The 23506-nt window shown below is 37.1% G+C and overlaps 1 protein-coding gene across 1 annotated transcript; it reads right to left on the bottom strand.

The window, feature by feature from the left end:
• Positions 1–13516: 13516 nt before the first annotated feature.
• On the bottom strand, positions 13517–23306 carry LOC149800012 (uncharacterized). The gene is made up of 3 exons (XM_089957166.1): positions 23176–23306; positions 16600–16646; positions 13517–14759 (listed from the first exon to the last, which is right to left on the bottom strand). The coding sequence occupies exons 1-3, from the start codon at positions 23189–23191 to the stop codon at positions 14178–14180; spliced, it is 645 nt and encodes a 214-aa protein (XP_089813292.1). The 5' UTR covers positions 23192–23306; the 3' UTR covers positions 13517–14177.
• Positions 23307–23506: the final 200 nt, after the last annotated feature.

Here is a 23506-nt window from a genome sequence, read left to right as displayed (position 1 = left end):
GAGTTGCAATACCCTGATCAAATTTCACTGGTGCTTGCCTTTCAAATTTAAAACTGAATTGGGAGAGGAGAAAAGAAGAAAGGTTGAAGTTACCCTTCACAAAGACTTTTCTGGCTTAAATGTGATAACATTTTAATTCTCAATGGATTCAACCTTAAGGTTTAATACTTTTAAAAATTCGACGTTTTACATAGGCCACCATTTAAGAGCAAAATCTGGGATTTCGCTCTCCGAATTTTGAAGTTGCAGTTCTAGTTATTGTTTACATGTCTTAAAGTGATTCCTTCACCTCATAATCAATTAGTCTACTCAGACAATCTACTCATACACCGGCGCTTCCATTAATGTAACGCAACTGAACTTGGTATTTACTGAAGAAGTAAAGACGATCTCATAAAACGTCCATTTGTCAATTTAGCTTGGGTGAAATAAGCAAGTGGCTGGTGATCAGTTTCCAGAATAAACTTTGGCCCATACAAATAGCGCTGGAATTTAGAGATCCCAGTGATAATAGCTAGGCATTCACTTTCGGTCACATAATAATTACGCTCAGCTAGCGACAACTTCCTGCTATCATACGTAACCGGAAATAAATTCTCATCATGCTCTTGCAGTAGAACTGCAATAATACCCCGGCCAAAAGCGTCGGTATGTAACACACAGTTCTTTGTGACATTCGGTAGTCTCACTACGACGTCGAATGTCAACCCGTCCTTCAGCGTCTGAAATGCTATCCCACAAGCGTCTGTCCAAATAACCTTCGTCGGAGTCTTCTCACTTGTCAAGTCGGTCAACGGACTAGCAACAGCGCTGAAGTTTGCAACATACTTACAATAATAACCTGCAAGTCCTAAAATCATCGTACTTCTGTCTTCGTAGTTTGATGTGTGGTGTTCCGAAGTTAATCAACTTTAAAGCTGTCTGAAATTAATGTATCTTCAACCGAATGTGTGTCATAGAAAAGTCAGTCTCCAAAATCCTATGTGACATTTCTGTGGTCGGGCAGGGATGCCTGTCTAAGTCGTTCCAGAACGTTTCTCAGTAAGACCACGTGTTCTTCCCAAGACAAATAGTCCATGAAATTTGAATCTCCGGTGCCTCTTAGAGGTTATAGCAGTTTCCGCATCATTCGGGTGAAGATGAAGGTGCATTCTGGTCCTTGAACGGCATGACTACCAGTATGTATATGACATCTGGTGTTGCAAAGGCAAGTTTTGGACGGTCTTTCCAACGAACTGGAATTTGCCAATATCCCTTAGTCAAGTCTATTTTAGAAAAAATATTTGGCGTTGATTACTCCGGCTTATATGGACTCTGGATCCGGTAACTTTTCGACCTGAAATTCTGTGATGATCACCATCGTTATTATGGACCAAAACAACAGGTGATCTTTATGCAGATTCTGCTGGTTCAGTGACCCCTAAGTTAAGCATAGGTCTAATTTGGTCCCGTACAGTTTCTAACTTTGCATGAGGTAGAAGATAGGTTTTCAGTTTCATAGTTGTTTTATCCAGCAACTTCAAACCTAATTGCCAAGACACTTGAGTAGTCATGGAGAATCTCCTCTACCTCTTCACTTTGTTCTGACGTTAACCTTACATCAAGGAATATGTCGACGTAGGTTGCATCCCTCGTCAACGGACAACTAGGAAGTACTTACGCCACTCCTCCGTTGTTGTCGGGTACTTCAGTCACATCTGTATCAACCACGAACTCATTGGGTGTCTACCTTTAACGATAGCGATTAAGAAGGTTAACGTGGTACAACTTCTCTTTATCTTCTACACGGACACGGTAGTTCAGTCCACCCTTCGTTTCCGTTACAAATATCAGTCCCTTCCAGGATACTTGGAATTTGTTGTGCTCCACCGGTAACACCAACAGCACCTTGTCACCATTTCAAACTTCCGTTACTTCGCCCTCATGTCGTAGTACTTGGCTTTACGTCCCCGTGCGTCACGGAGATTCTTCTGAGCCAAGTTTCAAACTTCCTCCAGCTTGTTACAGAGATCAAAAACATACTGATACGTTGTTCGTACTTCATCAGATGCCGTTTTATCCGTCCATAACTGTTTAAATACAGCCAGGGGTCTTCTCACTGTCCTCCAACAAACTAGTTCGAAAGGTGAAAATCTTTGATCTGCGTGAGGTACTTCGCGGTACGCGAAAAATATCGCGGAAAGTTATCCAGCCCTGTCATTCAGTCGACTTTCGCTTAACTTCTTCAGAGTTTGCTTCAACTTCACATTGAAACGCTCTCCTATACCATTGCACTGCGGGTGATACGGAGTAGTAGTCAGGTGTCTAGTGGAAAGTAACCGGTTCACTTCTTCCATCATCTGGCTTACAAACTGCGTCCCTTGGTCAGTTAGTATCTCTTCAAGAACATCAACTCTGGACCTATTTCTCCTACCAAAGCATCAGCCACCGTAATATTTTTCAACGTAACGACCTCCGGGTATCGGGTAGCCTAATCAACAATCGTTAATGCATAACAATTACCACTTTCTGAAGCTGTCTTTATCGGACCTATCAAGTACATCGACACCGTCGAAAAGGTTTAATCAATCAAAGAGGTGCTTCCTAGTGGAGCTGGCGATGTGAGGTCTTAGGTGGCACCCTCTGGTACTTGTTGCATGACATACAAAACCTCCTTACATCCCCATACACGCCTGTCTAGTAGAATTCATTCAGTTACCTACCTCACGCAAAGTGACTACCAAGTAGACCGGTATGTGCTAGCCCTTAGATCGAGGTACAATCATGTTCTTATAGCTCTCGAATCCTTTCCGGTCATATTGATACCAGATACCCCATTTACACCGTCTGGCAAGTTCCCCACGGACTCCTCCTTTGCGTACCCGCGTATCCTGATACGTGTAGAAATTTCCACTTGAAGTCTCCTTAATTCACCAGGTAGCAAATTGTTTATGGGTAAAGTCGAGCGGTTTAGCGGCTGAGACATTGACCTTCGCGTCATAGACCGCGTCTCTATGGATCCCATGTACACGTCATAGGATTAGGCTGTGGCAACACATGCATGCATCCTACAATCATGACAAGCACGCTGCTTGAATTCGTCATTTGCTATACGGCGAGTCAAGGTCGATGTAGACAACCAGTAGAGAATCTTTAGTCCGATTAGTAAATTGGACTTCCACTGTTTCACCTGTATAATCACCAAATTTGACGAACTCGCTATCCACCAAGGCTGGATAATTACCGCCATTGTCATACAGCACAGTAGCCTTCTCTCCTTTTACGTAAATGTTGCTCTATTTGACCATACAATTTCTACCATAACCTGATGTCACCTCATCTATCGTGAGACGATATTTTCTGCAGTTTTTGAGAATATGGCCAGATTTTCAGCAGCTGTAGCATACAACTTCAGCTTTCTTACCAGGGGTGCACTTATCTACCCCTTGGGTATTTCCCGGGCCACGGAACTGATCAAGGCTGAGATTATCAACCCATGTCTTCTCACTATTTTAACCATTCCGCCAATGAGGTGAGAAATCATTAGCTCTTCTAAATTCAGTGACTCTGTGTCGATCCCTGCCACCCCAGGTAATTGGACGAAAGTGTGCACTCTCATATCGCTCAGCCATCTCACTGATATCTTCCAAAGTCGCGAAATCACGCTCCGCTAAAAATGCGATCAGGTCTTTCCGATACGTACTGAGGACAATCCGACATGTTATTTCAAGATATCATCCTGTATGCCTTCATACGTGACCGCGGTGCCTGCCATCTGAATCCATATGTCGAAAAGCACGCGTACGCGAATATGAAATTACGCGTGTGTCTCCGTTGTTAGCTTAGATGACTCTCTGAAAAGTTTGCGAAAGCTTTCAGCCAACAACTTATAGCTCCTTAAAAGCGCTTTGTTGAGAGCGCCATAATCAACTACTTCAGTCAGTGCCATATTATAATATACATCCTTGGCAGATACTTGCAAAAACGCAGATATATTAATGACCCATTGATATTTGGGTATATGATGGATTAAAGTTAATTGTTCAAACTGAGTAAAAATGGATATCGATGATTTCGTCTCTGTCGTATCATCTGCGTTTGATCTGGATGGTACATATATCCTCTGATCTTTTGCTTCTGGGTCTTGAATGTTCATTCAGTTATTCACCCCTCTAGATTCCGTTTCCATCCTTTGTCTCTCCATGGCTAACCTATGCTCTCTCCCCATGGCTCTTTCGTCAGTCTGCAACCTGGCTAACTCAATTTATCTTTCTTTTTTAAGGCTTGTCTGATTCTTTCTCTTTCCTCGGCTTGTCTGAATCTTTATGTTTACTCAGCTTATCTAATTCTTTCTTTTTCCTCCTCTTGTCTGATTCAATCTTGTCCTCGTTTGTCTAACTCTTTTTTTTCATCGTCTGATGTTCTCTGTATTACCTGAGACTCCACTCTACAAATGCCGCTAATTGGGTCCCTTCGTCGATTAATTTGTCTTTACCAATATACTTAAACTATTGACCAACTGCCCATCAGCTGCCATTGTCGACTGTATCACCAACCAATTTACTTTTCTTAAGTATTTGCTAACTCTTACTGACATACAGGAACCAACTTCCTTTAGGATGCTTACCCGTATTCTATTCCAAAAAATTCGTAACCTACGGACATACTTAAATCACTCTAAAGCAACCTAACATATTTTAGCAGTTAAAAATTCTGAAGTTTTCTCCAAATTCAGCTTGCTTGCACAAACATTGTGCAATTACTCCCTCCTTGCGACTTCCTTAATTATCTCTTCTCGCAAGAGTAACCAAAAGCCGTTGTTTCTTTTTGAATTACTTTAATTCAGACAACAACCACGTTATCAAAGCAGTTCAGGTACGGAATCTTATTTTGTTACATTGTCATAACATACTTTAAGGAAATATCTATCGATGGCATGTACTAACTACAGAATGCAGAGATATTGACTCGATTAACTCTCGTAATTCCTTGCTTAAACAATAAACAAATTTATCACTGCTATGGTACTCTACATTCTATAAAATATTCTACTCAACATCGGCCACTCACACCGTTTAAAATATCCCGGATGATAGTAAGAGGGGTGGTTAGTTTGATTTGGCTGGCGTTATTTAGGGAATGACCTCCCTCGATGTTGTAGTCCGGTGGGAGTGGATATATAGAATATCAACAGAGAACTAAGCAAGACTATTGGGAAGAAATAATGTAACACAAGACCCCTTAGACAAGACAAATAACAAACTTTAATCAATAACAATCAATAGCGGCAACTCCAATGCAATCTAAATAATGTCAATAGAATGTAAAAGCAGTGTCTATTTTGGATGTATTTCATCATAATAACGAGTTGTGAAAAAAGCAAAATGTCCACAACTAATTGCATCACCTTCCTCTAGTGACCCGTGTATCACGTATCCCTATTCTGATATCTTCATCTGTTCCTGGACCTCCTAGTCCTTTATTCTGAACGCGTCATCTCTTTCAGGACTTCCGCCTACGGACTGTCCTGCAGAAATCGGTTTCCTTAAAGGACAAAAATACTCCTAAATCTCTATACGTATTAATTTATATACGTACATAAAATTTCAAAACTTATGTTACTCAGAAGCAGAACTATCTATCCAGAATGCATACATTCTGACCTAATTCGATAGATCATCACTCTCGCTTCACAGCGATCAAGCATAAATTAACACATGATCGGTGTATCTGACATTATCGTATCTCTTTACATACGCTACCACATGCTCGATTACTATTCCACAATATTTAAACAACTGTACCTCAAAGCAATCCCTAACCTACAAAATTATCTAAACATTTCAAAATCAAATTTACATATGCAATTGTCGTTAACTCCCGATATTCAGTATCGTCCTAACAGACAAAGAAATTATTTCATATAACCCTAGGAAATCTTACCCATATGAAAACGTGGATAGCATATAATACTTAATTCTATAGATGAACTAGTAACTGTAAAATTAAAGAGATAAATTGCATAATAATTCTAGCATCAACCGATTTCCATGATATTGAATAAACGATACATAATATGGATCCTAGTCATGCAAAACACATTTGCACAAAACAAACAATCAAAAACGGAAAATTACATGAAGAATTAAAATTGCGTACATCAATGCTGTTCGCTTTCAGAAATTGTGCTTCCTAGCACTAAAGCATGTATTTTCATACAAGACAACCACCTGGTCCTCTTCTTGAGTTTAACTAGGAAAGCACTGTTCTTTTTAGGCTTCATCGGCGCCAAACTTCTCCTCTCTCTGGATTTCTGACAAAAGAATTTCGACCTTGGTCTTCACTTTAAATTCACATTACTTCCAAAGTGTACGCAATAATTTACTCTGACCAATCGTACTCAGCATTTCTTAAATTTTCCCAAGATAATCATTTCTTTGATCATATTTTGGAGATGCTAGAATATCTGAACGTTGCTCATCAATTTCCCTTTCAAAATGATAATTTGACATGGGTTCCTATCCAGCGGTTATGGTTTTTACTTCAAATGTTTACTTTTACTGGACAGCGTTGCAATACCCTGGTCAAATCTGACTGAGCCATAGATGTTTGCCTTTAATGTTTAACACTGACATGGAGGAAGAAAAGAAGAAAAGTCGAAGTGGCCCTTAACAAAGACTTTTCTGGCTTAAATGTGATAAAATTGTAATGCTCACTGCATTCAACATTAAGATTCAATACCATTCAAAATTCGACACTTTACAAAGGTGCAGTGTTTATGCGTGACTAAATCTGTGTCAAAGGGATGATCGATTTTAAGCGTTAAAAAACTGGCAGTGTCATAATTAGAATAAAAATATACATCAGTGAACACAATTCTCATATTATAAATAATACAAATTGTTATGGAAGGTAGAGAAATATATATGTAGAGGTTGATACATTCAACATTCATTTTGTTGTTTCTACATGTGGAAGTTCTAGCTATAAACATAACATTGAGGCAGTTAGATGTGACAGTGGCATTGATCAGAGAACGTTCTGCAATTTCTGTTCCAGAAATAATTTAATATTAGTTCATGACGAAAACAAGGCATTTTGTTTCTAAATTTACCAAAATATTCGAGAAAACATATTAAAATAAACGCTAGTTTACCCGTCCATCTTTAGAAATTTATATAGCTTGACAAAGCATTGTATATAATATAGAACATTTAAACTATACGAAGTACACTGAATTACAACATTTGCATTATAGGACGGTATTCTAAATATCTGATATATTTAAACCAAATTTACCTCCCTTTCGACTTGTAGGGAGATGACATCGTAGCTTCCCTTCCAGTTGCATAACAGTTTGGAGTTTCGTTTAGAATGTAAGGTAATCTCGCTCCAGAAACGTCTTCATTGCTTATATTGAAGAAAGGCAAAGATTGTTCGCAGTATTTAAGGCACGTCCCACGCGGGTTACTCTTAGACATGAAGTCGTTACGTGTCGCGTCACATTCTCTTAAGTCGTAGCCATGTAGCCATACCATCAATGTCACCCAAACAAACTCTGACGTTATTACTATAATATATATATATATATATATATATATATATATATATATATATATATATATGTATATATATATATATATATATATATATATATATATATATATATATATATATATATATATATATATATATATATATATATATATATATATATATAGATAGATAGATAGATAGATAGATATGTGTGTGTGTGTGTGTGTGTGTGTGTGTGTGTGTAGAAACTGCATTCAATGAATGCAACTATTAGGACGCCGCTGTTAAGCAAGTGTGTGCAGCAAAAGAGCTTCTGTGCAAGCATATTGAACGGCAGCAATAAAACCCCTTGAAAATCCACCAGGACGTTTTCTATAACACAAATACAAATACAATATATTTTTAAATATCCAGAAAATCGTATGATCGATTCAGCTGTTTGATATATGTCTCTGTAGGTTTTACATTATGGGCTTTAACGTTGGTACATGAGACATTATAGCATTATAGGTGTTTGTGGAGGTAAATGAAACATGCTGGGTCAGTCTGTTCTCTAACGGGATTGAAATTTTATAATGTCCATATGTTTAATGTGTATGTATCATGCATTAAGTGAAAGACGAGAAAAAGTGTATCAATTAACACATACGCACCACATACTTATTCATTTTTATCGAAGAGAAAATTGTATGGGTGATTCCATATATACATACAAAACAAAGGTATGTTTGAATATCTTAAACATACTTTAAAAAAGAAACAAATTGACAAATTATGACATAGAGACACACCCATCTCTGAGTTGGCACATGGGTTACACAAATGACACTCTGACGACTAATTGAAATTTAAATTTAGTCATTCATTTTGGAGGGAGTATCTAATGTTAAATTTTTTTTCTTAACATGATGGGAATATACAGGAAATGAAATGTTACAATGCATAAGATCATATATTAACCATCAGATAGTCAACTACTATTCAACACTCATGTATCCACTATTCGCCATCTAATGATATGCTATCCATTATCCAGGCATCTAATATCAAGCACACATTTGCAGTGACCAATACTAACCTACATACGTTATTCAGCACACACACACACACACACACAAACACACACACACACACAGCCCATATAACCTTCTTACCATCCGCTTTTATAGCTGAACATACTTCTACACTATCACACATGAAGTAAGAGAAGAGAAAAGAGTGAGTGCTCACACAAAGACAAACCTACGTTTACACTATCACACATGGAGCAGACATTGACTTACATTTTCAGTCCATTCGCAAATAAGTACCCATCACTGGTAGAATTTTAGCTATCCTAAATTTAAGATTTGCAATAAAATTTTACATATTAAAATAGCGACAGTAAGGTTTGGTGCAAAAACGGCCACTTTGGTGCAAAAACGGCCACTCTTGGCGTAGGGTGACAAATACTAAAAGTGGCCAAACTAGATTTCGTTCTCGGATTGACCACTTATCCAGGTCAATTAATTTATTATAACGCATTTTATCCTACGAAGAATGCAAGTACTTGAACTTGTAGCTATTGTGAAGAGATATTTTGCTATATTCTCAAACTAGGCAATTGTCATATGAGTTTCACTTAAATCTTTAGACACTCTCTGTATTATCCCTTATAAGGGAGATATATATATATATATATATATATATATATATATATATATATATATATATATATATATATATATATGTGTGTGTGTGTGTGTGTGTGTGTGTGTGTGTGTGTGAGAGAGAGAGTTTTCAATTTTCATATTTATAACTCTCATTTCTAGAAATAAGTCATGTGCGTTTGTGAGATGGTTTAATGTTTTCTTTATTGGTCTGTCTGTTTCAGCTTCATAAAATAAATAATTCCTACAATATCATAACTGTGTACAAGGTATGTACGGTGTACCTAGAACAGTGTACCAGACAATACTAAACGGTTATGTTTTCTTAATTTTAAAGAAACTTTAACTATAATATATGGATAGAGTATCGGGCACGCAAGATGGAAAGAAAATATAGTACCTGAATGGAATCAGGTCATATTTTCACTGTATCTAAATTTATTAAGAATGTGCTGAATAAACTGAATTTTGCGATACATGACTAAGCTGGAAACAAAATCCAAAAAAATTCATTTAAGCTCCTCCTTAGACACTTAAAAAAAAATGAGTTTCATAATTTATAGTGACCTTGCAAATACGGGTAGATCGGAGACTATATATATATATATATATATATATATATATATATATATATATATATATATATATATGTGTGTGTGTGTGTGTGTGTGTGTGTGTGTGTGTGCATTGTCCATTGCAATAAAACAATTTTCCATTCGTATGCTGTTCGATAGGCACCAATACTCCCTGCGTAGGTTGGTCTTCTGGTCAGAACAAAATTGCTATGGGTCCCTTGCCTCCCTGCCTCGCTCGGACATTTATACTAATATGACGGAATGTGGAACTATTTCCACTCGTCTAAATTGTTAGGTGCCACGAAGTGCGTGTAATCACTAAACTGGGGTGGCGCTATAAATGAATGGTTCCAAATAAGCGTCTGGACAGTAGATTCAGAATATAAACATGAGTGTATGTTGGGTCTATTCCCACCCATGATAGCCATACATACAGTTCGTTTGGGACTTTATTGTCCCACGACCTGATGGCTTAATTTGCCAACACTCTTTGAGTGTATAATCGCGTGGGGGATGTGGCTCTGATTCCTTCCCCCATGCTTTATTAAAATAGGCTGCAGTGCGGGCAGAAACCTGTCGCACATGCCTAATCTGGCGAAAGCGACGTAAATTTATGTAGTAAGTCAGTCAATCGTGGCATTCAATATTGAATAGTTAGCGATGGCTAGCAATATCCTAGAGAAGTTACAGAAATTGCAAGGTGTGCTGGATGATTTGGGGATGGTGGAGGAAATGCTAGTCCGACAGGAATATGGTTCTCATAGCCCCCACAGAGTCAACATGGAAATCAACAATTTGAGGAAGGCAAAAGAAAAACTAAAGGAACTCATGAAACAGGAAAAATAAGAACATGAGGATCAGGAGGAAAAAGAACAGATGAGAAGATATAACGAAAATAATAATGAAAGAGGAAGAAAATGAAAAGAGAAAAAGAGGAGGAGAAGGAGGAAGAGGGTGAAGAAAAGGATGAGAAGAAGAAGAAGACAAATGTAGTGAAGAAGATAAGGAACTGGTGGTAAAGAAGAAAAGAGAGACAGTAGAAGAAGAAGAAACCCAAAGGCCCTTTCAGGGCCGCTCATATGTCTGTGAAAGATACCTGTTCTATCTTTGCCATATTGATGTATTTGTTTGTTTGTATATGTGCATGTGTATGTATGTATATGTCTATTTATGTGTATGTCTATGTTGTGTTTGTCCGTACCTTGAGTAGCGCGTATTCATGTCAGCCCCTCCCCCCTTGCAACACTGTTCCGCCCCGGTTGAAGTCAGCCAGTTGCAACATTCTTGCCATTGTTTCCCAGTGGTCAGTACAGTGACGTCATCCCTATCCAATTCTTTTTGTCGCTATACAGTCCCTATGTTAAATTCCCCTTGTCGCTATACAGTCCCAGTCTGCTCCCATGTTAAATTCCCCTTGTCGCCATAGGGCAAACACCCTATTTTAACATTAAGGTCCCATTGTCGCTGTATCGTTCCACTATACTACTGAGGGTGAGGACTTCACAATGTCTGATTGTAGGGCCTCGTTTGCATATATGTACCATGGGTGGACTTCATATCTTGCTTCCGGTGGGGACTTGGACAACCGCCATTAGTTCTCCATCCCAAGAGAAGCGACGTTTTGTCTGTGAGAATGAAAGTGACGGCCTGGTAGTTGGCTATCCGACTGCGCTTATGGTGGCTGACCCAGATTAATGTACCATGGTGGAACAACGCTATATTACCACGCTATTTGTCCAACCTAGGTATGGTAGAACGCACTATTATAATCAACATAAATTGCAACCTACCTATGAGAAGGAATGTCCACCCTTGTACTGGCATAATATTTCCACAATAAACGAAAGGATCCAATGATCCAATCGGACACACAAATGTAATTAAAGTAGAAATCCATCAATAACAACATTACAAATTCAAACAAATATTATTTAACTTGATCTGAATTTGAAATGAAATGTGGACAATGAAATATATATACATGCCATTAGTAGTAGTAGTAGTAGTAGCAGCAGCAGAAGTATTGAAATATTACTGATTTCAAGAAAGTATAACTGTTATTGTATTCTTATTAGGGTACGAGAAGTATGATCATAAGAAACATTTTGTCAATTTTGGCCCAAGTTGGCTACCATCGAATGAAATTGCAAGCTTAACATTGTAAGGACGTGTACGTTACCATTAGTATATGCTTATCAATCATCAAACATTCTTCGATACATTGAATATATTTCGTAATCAAAGCTAATGCAGGTAAAGCATGTTCGGCTGGTGTTTCTTATATTATGATCAACGGAATTGCATGCACTTTACAAAAAACTGATGTTCAATCTGTTTCAGTGTAAAATAATTTTAGAGGAGATCGTACTATAAAACGTTTACGTCCTTGCTGACTACAGCTTTACGTATCCAAACAACCGCTAGACGGCGCGTGTCCAAAATTAATCGCAAAATCCCGTTTGCCACGATAATATAGAACCCGCGATAATACAGCGTTGGAGTTTACTAGGTTTAGAAACGTAAAACTTAGAAACAAAGTAATCGAATACTCCCAAATAACACATTTTTCACAGCAGAGGTGGATGTGTCATTACACAAAATATTTTGCCTTCCCCACCCTACCCCCCCCCCCAAAAAAAAGAAACCCCCAACAAAATGTTAATATGTAGGGCTAGTGATATATCGGACTAGAGCGCACATACAGTCCTAGCATTAATGCATGATCTTGTTTAAGTGACTGGCGTTAAAGTTGCCAGAAATCGGTTGAAATTTATATTTGTTCACTACAATTAGGAGAGGGGGCCCCGAGAGGCCTAGTGGTCACTGCTGTCTCACCTCTGTCTGCGTGCGTTTGAGACTCGGGCTCGGCCAATGTGGTTATGTGAGAAAGCTTGCCAGTAGTTTCTCGTGGGTCGGTGGTTCTTTCTGGGATTTCCCCGGGTTCTTCCCCCACCATTTATACCGGCAGCCGTATATAGCCTATCTTGTGCTGAGATATGGCGTTAAACCTTACAACAACAATTAGAAGGAAAGAAATAATATTCAGCTACCACGTATATTTCACATTACGAAAAGTTACAGCAATTACAATCGTAATAATACTATGTTAATACCCTAATATATTAACCAGCGCATTGAGAATCCGTACAATGTTTCCCTGTGATGTAGGCCACAATGCATGTATGATAAGTAGTTAAATGAGCTTGGAGTTCGGTGAATGTAGTTTCATAGTGAACAGATTGCTATTGTTTTCTTTTTTATAAAGCAACGGTTTTATAGCTCAATATTTACGTTACTTAAGAAAGTTACCATTCTAGTTTCATAGTATTTGTGCTTGTCCTGGCCATACAGATGAAGATTCCCCATTACATCGGCCCTCATTCGTTTTGTTTCAGGACTCCCTGTTTAACATTAGGTTTACTTGTCATACAACCAAGATTAAGGTAAGCATTACTTGTAAATTATCTTCGCAACGTGCTTGCAGTAAAAGACAAAGATTTAAAAATTGTTGATTTGTTGACCAATGGACTATCCCCAGATATAAATGGTGACGTCCTCGCCAAATTTTCGGATACTGTCCTTATGTGTTAAACTGTTTTCACGAAGTGCTTCTTGAAAGTATTGTACACAGTTAAGGATCCCAAAGAAGATTTGGTTGCATGCAACTAATTTAATCACCTCTTACAAACGAGGCGATAAGGAGGCAAACTTTGATGATTTAGATTTTGGTACTGAAGGAAATTGTACCGGAAAAATATTACTTAGATTTTTAGAAAAGGAGACAAATATTGTTCCTTTTTAGATCTCCAACTTTAATAGGAACAACAAAAATGATGTTATAAAAGGTTATTTACTTTATAAGACTTTGAGATTTTATGAACTCAGTCATTCTGACATGAAATATGCAATTGTTGTTCTTTAAGTTAAGGATATAAAGGCACTGGACATATTACACAGTTATCTCAGTCATATTGTAAAAACATATAGGTGACGCTACAGTCTTTAATTATTCCAATTATATTTAATTGACTTACATATCTGATGCATCTAGACATTTGTTTCGAAATCATGCCGAGGAAAGCAGCCGACAAGAGTTAGCTTGAGATTTTATTGAATCCGCGACCCTTGAGATACAAGTACGACGATCTGCCAACAGACCTATCGCGGATTCATTCAGGACATTTGTAAATTCTGGATATTTAAGACTGATAAGAAATATATAACATAAAGAAAGCACTCGATTTAATACAAAAAATGTTTTAAATGAATTTCAAACATAAATGTGGCAGACTACCGAATACAGTCTTAAATTATTCTAATAATTTGTAGTTAGTTTAGGTATTTCAAATGTCTGGATATTGTTTTGCAAGCTAAGTCAAAATTCTAAATCACTGTAGCCGGAGCTCCGGTCTCGCTTCAGGTTTTTCTGTGATTCATTTTATTTCTTTCTGTAACATTTTTTGGACTTGCTTGAATTGGCTTCTATATTAATTACACACATTTGTTTGTTTCCACATGTGTTAGGTTTAGCTTTTCCTGTGATCTTATCGGTCAACATTTTGATATCCTGCTTAAATTGTTCCTTCCATTTTCGATCTCCATTCTCATATGTTTCCTTCCATTTCCTATCTTCTTTCAATAATCGCTCCACATTTTTCTCAAAAGTTTCTTTCAATTTCCGATCTTCTTTCAATAATTGCTCCATATTGTCCATTTTTTCCTCAAATGCTGACATTTCCTGTTTCCTTTCTTTCATAAATTGCTGCAGCATCCGCCTTTCAGTTGTAAGCTCGATTTCCTTAAATTTTAATTGCATATTTTCATTCTGAAGTAAGGTATTTGCATTTGTTGATTTCTCTAATTGTTCTTGAAGTGCAAGTATTTGTTCATTCAATTTACGCAGTTGTTTCATTGCACCATTGTAGGCTAGCTGCAGTAGTTCGTACTTTGTCCTTGCCTCAGAAGAAAGATGGTGTGTTGTTGCCTCAGCCTCTTCTCCACCACAGGCTCCTTCATCCACCTTAAATAAATGCAACTTGGTTTAAAAGATGTTATGCCTAATGTGCATTTCATCGGAAGTACATGTAGAAAGGAAGTCCTCTTCTCCTTTAGTTAGTAATGAATCGATTTCACATCTATTTTTGTTTATATCCATGTTGGCTTTTTATGCAAGTGGGGAAAAAGTAAGTGGTACATATTCGTTTTCATCATTTGTATGCATTAGTTTGTTAAATACCTTAAACAAGTTAGCAGTTCTTTTCACGATTTTTTCAGACGAATATAATTCCAGAAATTGTATGTAAAAGAAAAAGTCAATGCATGGAAGCAAAAATAAAAAGGCCATTAACAGATTTAATAGAGTCTCATATTCATAATAGAATATGTACTTTCCCCTGAAATCTGAAGTTGCAGAATTATAACCAGGATGAGAAAAAGGAAAATTAGGCGAGATGGTACCGGGGGAATATAAATATATTAAGACGAGAAGGTACCAATAGAAAATGCTCCTCTATGCCGAAACTTCGTATATGGTATAATCTATAAACGAAATGTCGCATTTGTCACAGTGTTTAAAATACCTGTTTTTGATATTTTTTAATGTAATTTACACTGATTATTATATCAAACACCCTTGCTGCTAGTGTATTTTAAGTGATGTGGCCGTATCCATGACAAATCAGCGGATTTCAGCCTCCACACATAACCTAGTGTGTTATAATTAAGGAGTTTTATTTGGATCGCTCAGAATACAAATATCTGCATTCCACATCGTGTTTGCATTGACTAAAACATACAATACTGCTGCATTTTCCAGTCGGATAGAATAGACAATTTGTTTTCAAAGTAGAATAATAAGATGTGTTATCTAATACATCGCATTCACTAAGAGCAATAAAAATAACGATACACACAAAGTGCCTTTTCCATTCGTCCTGCTCCACAGTAACCACTGTTTGTTCTCATTTATGTATAAGTAAAAATACGGTTCAGAATATCTTCACTTATTCACCTGCCAAATACGTAACAATAGGTGAAAAGCGTTTGTTTCTCAACAGAGCTGCGCCCTTGTCTTCGTTGTGAGACGCTGTTGCATACTGAACTTTTTACATCAGCTCACTCCACGAAAGAAAAAAGATTACATAAAAGCAATGCACCGGATCGGCGCCTTTGCTGGGATAACTTAATAATGCTAAAAAGATTGCGTTTTCTGGAATAAATAGTGAGGTTGAAAGAATTGTTTCGAAATATCAATGTTCACCTAATCCCTGGGATGTGTTGAAATCCTTGATCTTCCCATTCGGGCTTCAACGAGCTCCTCGGGATTCGGTGAGCATTTATACTAGAAGGAAACTTGTTTATCATAAAAATATATATATGTTCAGTGCTGAAGTTTTCATTGATGGACAAGTGTGTTATGTTTCGTGATATCAATAATCTTTAAAGCTACACTTATACATTTATTTAAAAGGTATTTGGGTGACAGTCATGGACATTTCAAAGAAAGATGTAAGAGATTTTGTTTATGTACTTGGACGTTAACTGCCATTGGTGAAGTCTTCTTTTTGTCAGGATTTGGTTTGCTGGCTGGCCCTAATAATTACCTATTTCTTTCCATTCCCATGGACAGTCACAGCTTGCATATTGTTAAATAAGATAATTACTTGATACCTGATTTCCTTTTGTTCAATAACATGTCTACACACTAGTGTGCATTGAAGGAGTAAACAAATAATGATGACATCCAAATGTGCATTCAGGTAAGTAGTTAAGGAAAAGTAGGTTACTGAGAGAACGGAAAACTAGAAATTTCAGATCTGGTCTTACTCTCTGTCTCACAAGAACCAGTCATATAGTCTTACCGTGGAGCTGCTTACTGGCATTAGTGAATCTTCACATGTGGTGTAACCTGGAATAAATAGCAAGGCATTACATTTGGCATCAGAACAAAATTATTTGCTTTTATGCTTTCCATAACGATAGATTGTTTGACTTTTGTTATTACAACTATTATAATTCGGTAACATTCTGCAAACGCTAACTCACCTTACTGCCTGAAATCCTAAAAGTTCATAACAATTGACAGGCTTGTTTCAATAAAAGAATGACTCAAGGGAAGTAACAAACAAGTGTCTGAATAATGTGTGGTTACGTCATACTTTACATGCCAATGTCCTCGTTGCAGAGGAGACGATTTCATAAACTTCGAAGTTAGCGTTTTCATTATTAGATTAACTTTTAACATTTGAAAACACGTTTTCTGTGAAACAGACCATTGCCTTGGAAGTATCTTTTTTGTAAGATTTTCCTGCTTTGGTCCATATCAAAGGGAGCTAACTGAGACCATGTGGAACTGGTAACACTGGTCAACAGTGAAATCATTACTGACTTGAAAAGGCCCTAATCTGTAGTATTTTGGTGTGCCGAACACGAATATAACCGTGAAAAATTTGTATTGGCTCTCGTTTTGAAGATATTCATATACCTCATTTTCTATGTTTCACTGTGTAAATTTCTCCAGTAGGACTGCAGCAGCATCCGGAATAATGATGTAACATTGCATAATACCATCATGCTCACATCATCCACAGTTGATTGCATCATTTTCTGATGCAATACAATACTAATGCCATGCGGCTGCTGAAGTAAGTTGACGTCAGCAGTGTACTATACATGTGTAGGCCTATTATACTAATGCCAGGCGGCTGCTGAAGCTGACGTAAGCAGTGTACTATATAAAGCCCAATCAGATAGGTTCAGCATTTAAAATATTTTAGACGTTGTGCGAGACAGTTCAAGCTACTGTTACATAAAACTTATTATTTTATCCAGTAATGCCTCGAAAGTGTGTTAATACCGCGGACAATTTTTGCTATATTTGTGGGGAAGTGACATTTGCCAACCAGAAGAAAAGTATCAATTCTCAAGTGAAGAAGGCATATCATCTTTACTTCGGATGCAAGGTTGGTGACCAAGACAAGCCTTGGGCTCCGCATATATGCTGTGCTACATGTACAACACAGCTTTCACAGTGGCTGAATTGCAAAAGGTCATCAATGCCGTTTGCAGTCCCAATGGTGTGGAGAGAGCCAAGCAACCACCTAAATGACTGTTACTTCTGCTTGGTTCCTCCTCTTTCCGGCGGAATAACGAAGCGAAAGAAGTCGAGAATAGTCTACCCAAACATTCCGTCTGCATTGAGACCAGTTCCACATGGTGAGGGACTTCCTATTCCAGAACCTCCAGCAGAATATTCTCTTGATTCATCTGACGAAGACAAAGGTGAGTCGACCTGTTCTTCTCCTGGTCCATCAGCATGCAGTGATCCAGATTTTCACTGTGGTGCATCATCAACCCCACACAGAATAACACAGGAAGAACTAAATGACCTGATTCGTGATTTGGACTTATCAAAGAACAAGGCAGAATTGCTAGGATCAAGACTCCAACAATGGAATCTTCTAGAAGAAGATGTCACAATTACTGCATATCGAAAGCGCCACCAGCAATTGGAGCCTTTCTTCAGAAAGGAAAGTAATCTGATATTCTGTTCCGATATTGAGGGCCTCATGAATGCTTTAAAAATCACTCATGACCCACAAGAATGGAGACTATTTGTGGACTCTTCGAAACTGAGTCTCAAGGCTGTGCTTTTGCACAATGGAAACATTCTTCCATCTATTCCAGTAGCGTATGCTGTCCACATGAAAGAGACATACGATAACTTAAGGCAGCTACTGAATTCCATTGAGTATAACAAGTACAGCTGGCACCTCTGTGGTGATTTGAAGGTAGTTGCCCTTTTAATGGGACTGCAGCAAGGATATACAAAATACATGTGTTTCTTATGCGAGTGGGATAGCCGAGCAAGGGAAATGCACTACATGAGGAAGGAATGGACTCACAGGCAGAATGTAGCCATTGGAGAGAAGAATATCCAACACCCAGCTCTGGTTGAGGCTCAGAAAATCTTGCTACCACCCCTTCACATCAAACTAGGTTTGATGAAGAACTTCGTGAAAGCCATTGACCGGACTTTGCCAGCATTCCGATACCTGCATGAAAAATTCCCTCGACTCAGCGAAGCAAAGATTAAAGAGGGAGTTTTTGTGGGTCCTCAGATTCGAGAGCTTTTCAAAGACGACCGGTTCAACAACTTGCTGGAAGGTGACGCGAAACAAGCATGGAATGCTTTTCGCCTAGTTTCTACAAACTTCCTCGGAAATGTTAGGGCAGAAAACTATAAGGAACTAGTAGAAGACATGTTGATGAAGTATAAGAAACTTGGCTGCAATATGTCTCTAAAGATTCACTTCCTTCATTCCCATTTGGATTTCTTTCTTAGCAACTGTGGTATTGTTAGTGATGAACACGGCGAACGTTTTCATCAAGATATCGCAACAATGGAACAAAGATACCAGGGAAAATGGTCCACTACAATGCTGGCTGACTACTGCTGGACACTCCTCAGAGATGCTCCCGAACAGCTGTACAAGAGACAGGCGAAGAAATCTAAGATGTAGTCAATGACTTGATTTTTTATAGGTAGGCTATTACAGTTGACCTTTTACTATTGGAATGCATTTCGTTATGTAAACAATTATTTCTTGCAGATTACAAAAAAACTGGAGCCAATTTTGCAATTTGACTGTCATATTCGTGTTCAGCACATAAAAATTGATAAGAATTGACTAATTTTATTTCAGTAACATGACTTTTGTAAAAATTTGTTGTCCAGTGTAATATACGTTTTTGTCTAAACTTCGAATTAGTCATTAGAGAGTGGCAATGATTTGTGAAATATGCTCCGTTCTCTGATTTTAAGCTAATAGCTATTCAACTCGTACGTTTGAGTAGTGTGTGTAGTGGAGGGAGGGGCCGGTGAGGGCATCGTGAAACATGAATTCAGCTATAGAATCAAGCACAGTAAGCCAGGCGGATATATGATCGTGGAGTTCTTTGAAGGCAACATGAAAACAAAATATTGTGCTGAGCATAAAGAACAACATTCAGGAAAAATTAACGAGCAATGGTGAAACATATTCATTGTAAAGTCTCTTGTGGATTGGTAAGCGAATCGTTTTAGAGTTAAACCATGCTGCTAATATTTTCTAATTGATAAATGGCTGAAGAAATGATTTTGAACTTAACAAACATAAGAGCTATAGTTAGTGTTATATATTCAAAACAAGCGTCACTTACCATAAGCAATATTCATAAAAGATTTGTAAAACAATGCTTAATGGTCATTAAACACTCTAAATTTTTAAAACAACTTTATGTCGTATACCCATATGTGAGGATCCGCCATTACCATTAATTATACAGAATTGTTACTCAATTTACCTTGCCTACATAACTTTCTATACAATGTCTCAGTCGCGAATTTCGTTTCTGGTTAGTAACGTATAAAATACTTCATAGATTGAAATCATTAATAAGGCTTAGATCAAGTAAGATATTTCCCAATTGAATGAGAACGTTTAGCAGAAATATGGACCCAGTCTGACCTAAGACTTTATCTATCAATACTATTATTTTAGCGGGTCATCCATGTTATCTATTTAATTTGTCTTTTTGCTCACTTTTGTTTGAGATCTCATCTCTGCTTTCTCAATAGTTTTATCCTGATTTGATTAAATACGTGTATTATGGTACAAATTAAATTAGTCATACATTCATAGGATTATCTCGCGCGTGTAAACAACTCGAAAGCAATAATCCATAATTGAAGTTTCACACAAGTTTGAGCAGTGAATAATAACTAGCTACATTTCGTTTCTTTCACAGTCAGCAAAACAAGTGAATAATCTTAACTACTTCGATTGCTCTTTGGAATGAAGCTTAGGAGCCTATACAGTAAGTCTTGTAAAGTAACAAGTGATATCGATGTAAATGATATTTGACAGTATTATTAATGTATTTAGTATTGAGCCTTAAAATGAACATTGCAGCTGCGTAGGAAAGCATAATCCAAAAAGGTATTTAGGCATTGTTTTCGGAACCATGTTTAAATATTGTTAATATCCTTAATTAACCACTGTCGTGCATGACCGATTTGATCAAATTCAGTTTGATTACCACCTGGAGAATAATATTCAGCGTATATGCTACTATCTTCATGGTTGAATAGTCTTATTTGGATTTTGCGTCAGCAAGAAAAGATGCGTCTATATTTATATAATGAAATCACCTGCTCTAGCAGAAACTAATCAAATGGCTTGTTTTAGATTACAAATGTATTTGCCCTTGTCAAAGAAGGTATGATGTTTTCATTATCAACAATACTGTAAGATTTAAAGTTATATGGACCGGTAAGAGACGGAACGACATATCCCTACATGAAGGATGACACTAAATGTGGGAGAGGTTTATATCACGATCATTTTCGGTTGGTGAGTTTTCATAAAATGGTTAACCATGCTGAATATTGCATCAGACGGAAAAGCCAAATCTACTTCTCCTTGACGTCAGTTTCTTTCTTTATCTTTAACATGTTATTTTGAGTTTTTATTCCTCTGCAAGCAGATGAATTTGATGCATGTTTGTGGTTTCATTTTTAGAAAAAACAAACATTTTGCCAGTCTTTTCCTTAACTGTTTGAGAGCAGGCTACTTCTGTTTCCTGTCCAGTTCAAGTGTACCCTGTTCTAATAATCCATCAAAAGAAGCTCTCAATGTCATTGCACATACTGCATTTGAAATTTGTAAATTTACGGGCCATCATTTGCGTACTCTGCTCAGCCATATTAGGCATCAAATGTTGCGGATGTTTTTTGCCGTCAGCGTGTAAGCGGCTACGAATCACTAACATATGCAAGAAAGACGGAAAAAATTACATACTGCAGTTGTTTTGCTTAACCAGCCTCTAACTAGATCCTGATGTCGCTGCAAATGCACGTATTTTGGTCTCAATACGCTGGTTCTGTTGCTAATTAAATCAGTTTACAATGATCATTCTTTACAATGGCTGAAATGCTTATCCCAATCATGACTTTTTCTTTTATTTATATATGTAACCATTGTGACAACACGTAATGACATAGCTTAAACCTTATTCTATGTTGATTATATTTTCAATGATTACGCAGTGAAGTCTCTTTTATGCTTGAGTTTTTAGTAACATAATCAGAGTGATCTTTTGTGCAAATCGAAAATCGTCTGAGCGTCAATTTTTTTCTTCTTCAAAAGACTATAATTTATGGCATTCGGTAGGTAATTTCCCTCGATTAACTCGCACTCTTTTACCTTACGGTGGGTATTCAAAGAACACAGTAAAATTAAACATCGCATGCCTTTTATTGACTTCAAAGAATGCTACCGTTATATCAGTGTCAATTTGTAAAAATAAAATGTATGAGACGTTTTAAAAATGTATATCAGTAAGGCTGACATATTTCAACCTGTTTAATAAATTTCAGTTTGTAATAAGCACAACTGTATTATATTAATCGCCTAATGAAAAGTACACAATAATAACAAAATATCTCTAACAGATGCCTGTTTCGGACATGTTATCGTTTGTGAATCTATCTGTTAGGTCCTGAACGGCACTTCATTCATTTAAAGGATATTAGTGTTGCTGCAATAGTGATAAATTACTTTTCTTGGGCTGATCTGGGCAGGATGAGAGAATGTGAATCCGGATTCAGTTATGTAAGTCTTACAAGTTAACCTGTGAGCAAATTCGACATTGTCGTATGCGATATCATGATGCGTTAAATCACATGTGCAAGACATACACATGTTGCGTTGGTTAATGAACCTAAATACTACATTAGTCATATAGTGTTGCTTATTAACCCTATCGGTAAGTCTATTAATAATCATTTCCTTTAAGAAAACTGACGGCACGAGGATGCATTAAAGCGGGTTTGATTTGCTATTTTATATTTAAAAAATTATGTTAAAATGTATTTATATTGAGAGAGTATAGTGCATAATTTAATTGATTGTACTAAACATGTACTAATCATGAAAACCAGTAATTAATCATATAATAAAAGAATTCTCGCAGTGGTTCAACTTCAACGTTTACATCATATTAAGATCTTACAAAAGATTATGAAATGTTCCTGGGAGGAAAGTGGTGAAAATGCTGTAATGAACGCACGTCTGTAGTGATAGTTCAATACAAACATAGCATGTTTCTAATGTTCTTTGTTAGTTATGCATAAAACATGACACAACCTATGACTGTTAGTGTATGAATCTAAACTTTTAGTAATATTGTTATGTGGTTTCCAGATATTTCATGTGATACTATTAGTAAAACTATTGTCAACCCTGATTTAAAAACACAGATGGAATATTTGCCCAAGACTACCAACTGCATATTATTTATCTTAAAATTCATTTCGACCAGTGGTTACAATACATACACGCATTCATACATACATATATACATACATACATATGCTGTTTTAAACTTGTACTTACAATCAGAGCTATCCATATCATAAGCACAGATATCGGTTCGAGTATTTTTATAACGAATTTTAAAAGACGATACTCAGATCGTCTCTAGCAGCTTGAATGATCGAAAAATGTAAAGTCAGTGTCTTCCAAATAATCACGAAGGAAGTTTTTTTACACGTGGCGACATCTACAAGTTTAGTGTTCGTCGTATATCACCGTACAATTGAGCGATTTAAACATATACACAAACTTACCTGCATACATGTGCAGTTCGAAAGTTTTACTTCATTTCAGTTAAAGATATGAACAGAAACATATCTTGTTGAGCTTGACAATAAGACATACAATGAAA

Source organism: Sinohyriopsis cumingii, chromosome 5 (assembly GCF_028554795.1).
Source record: "Sinohyriopsis cumingii isolate HCF-2022 chromosome 5, ASM2855479v2, whole genome shotgun sequence".
NCBI classification, from domain to species: Eukaryota; Metazoa; Mollusca; class Bivalvia; order Unionida; family Unionidae; genus Sinohyriopsis; species Sinohyriopsis cumingii.
This window is presented reverse-complemented; position numbering and strand designations above follow the sequence as displayed.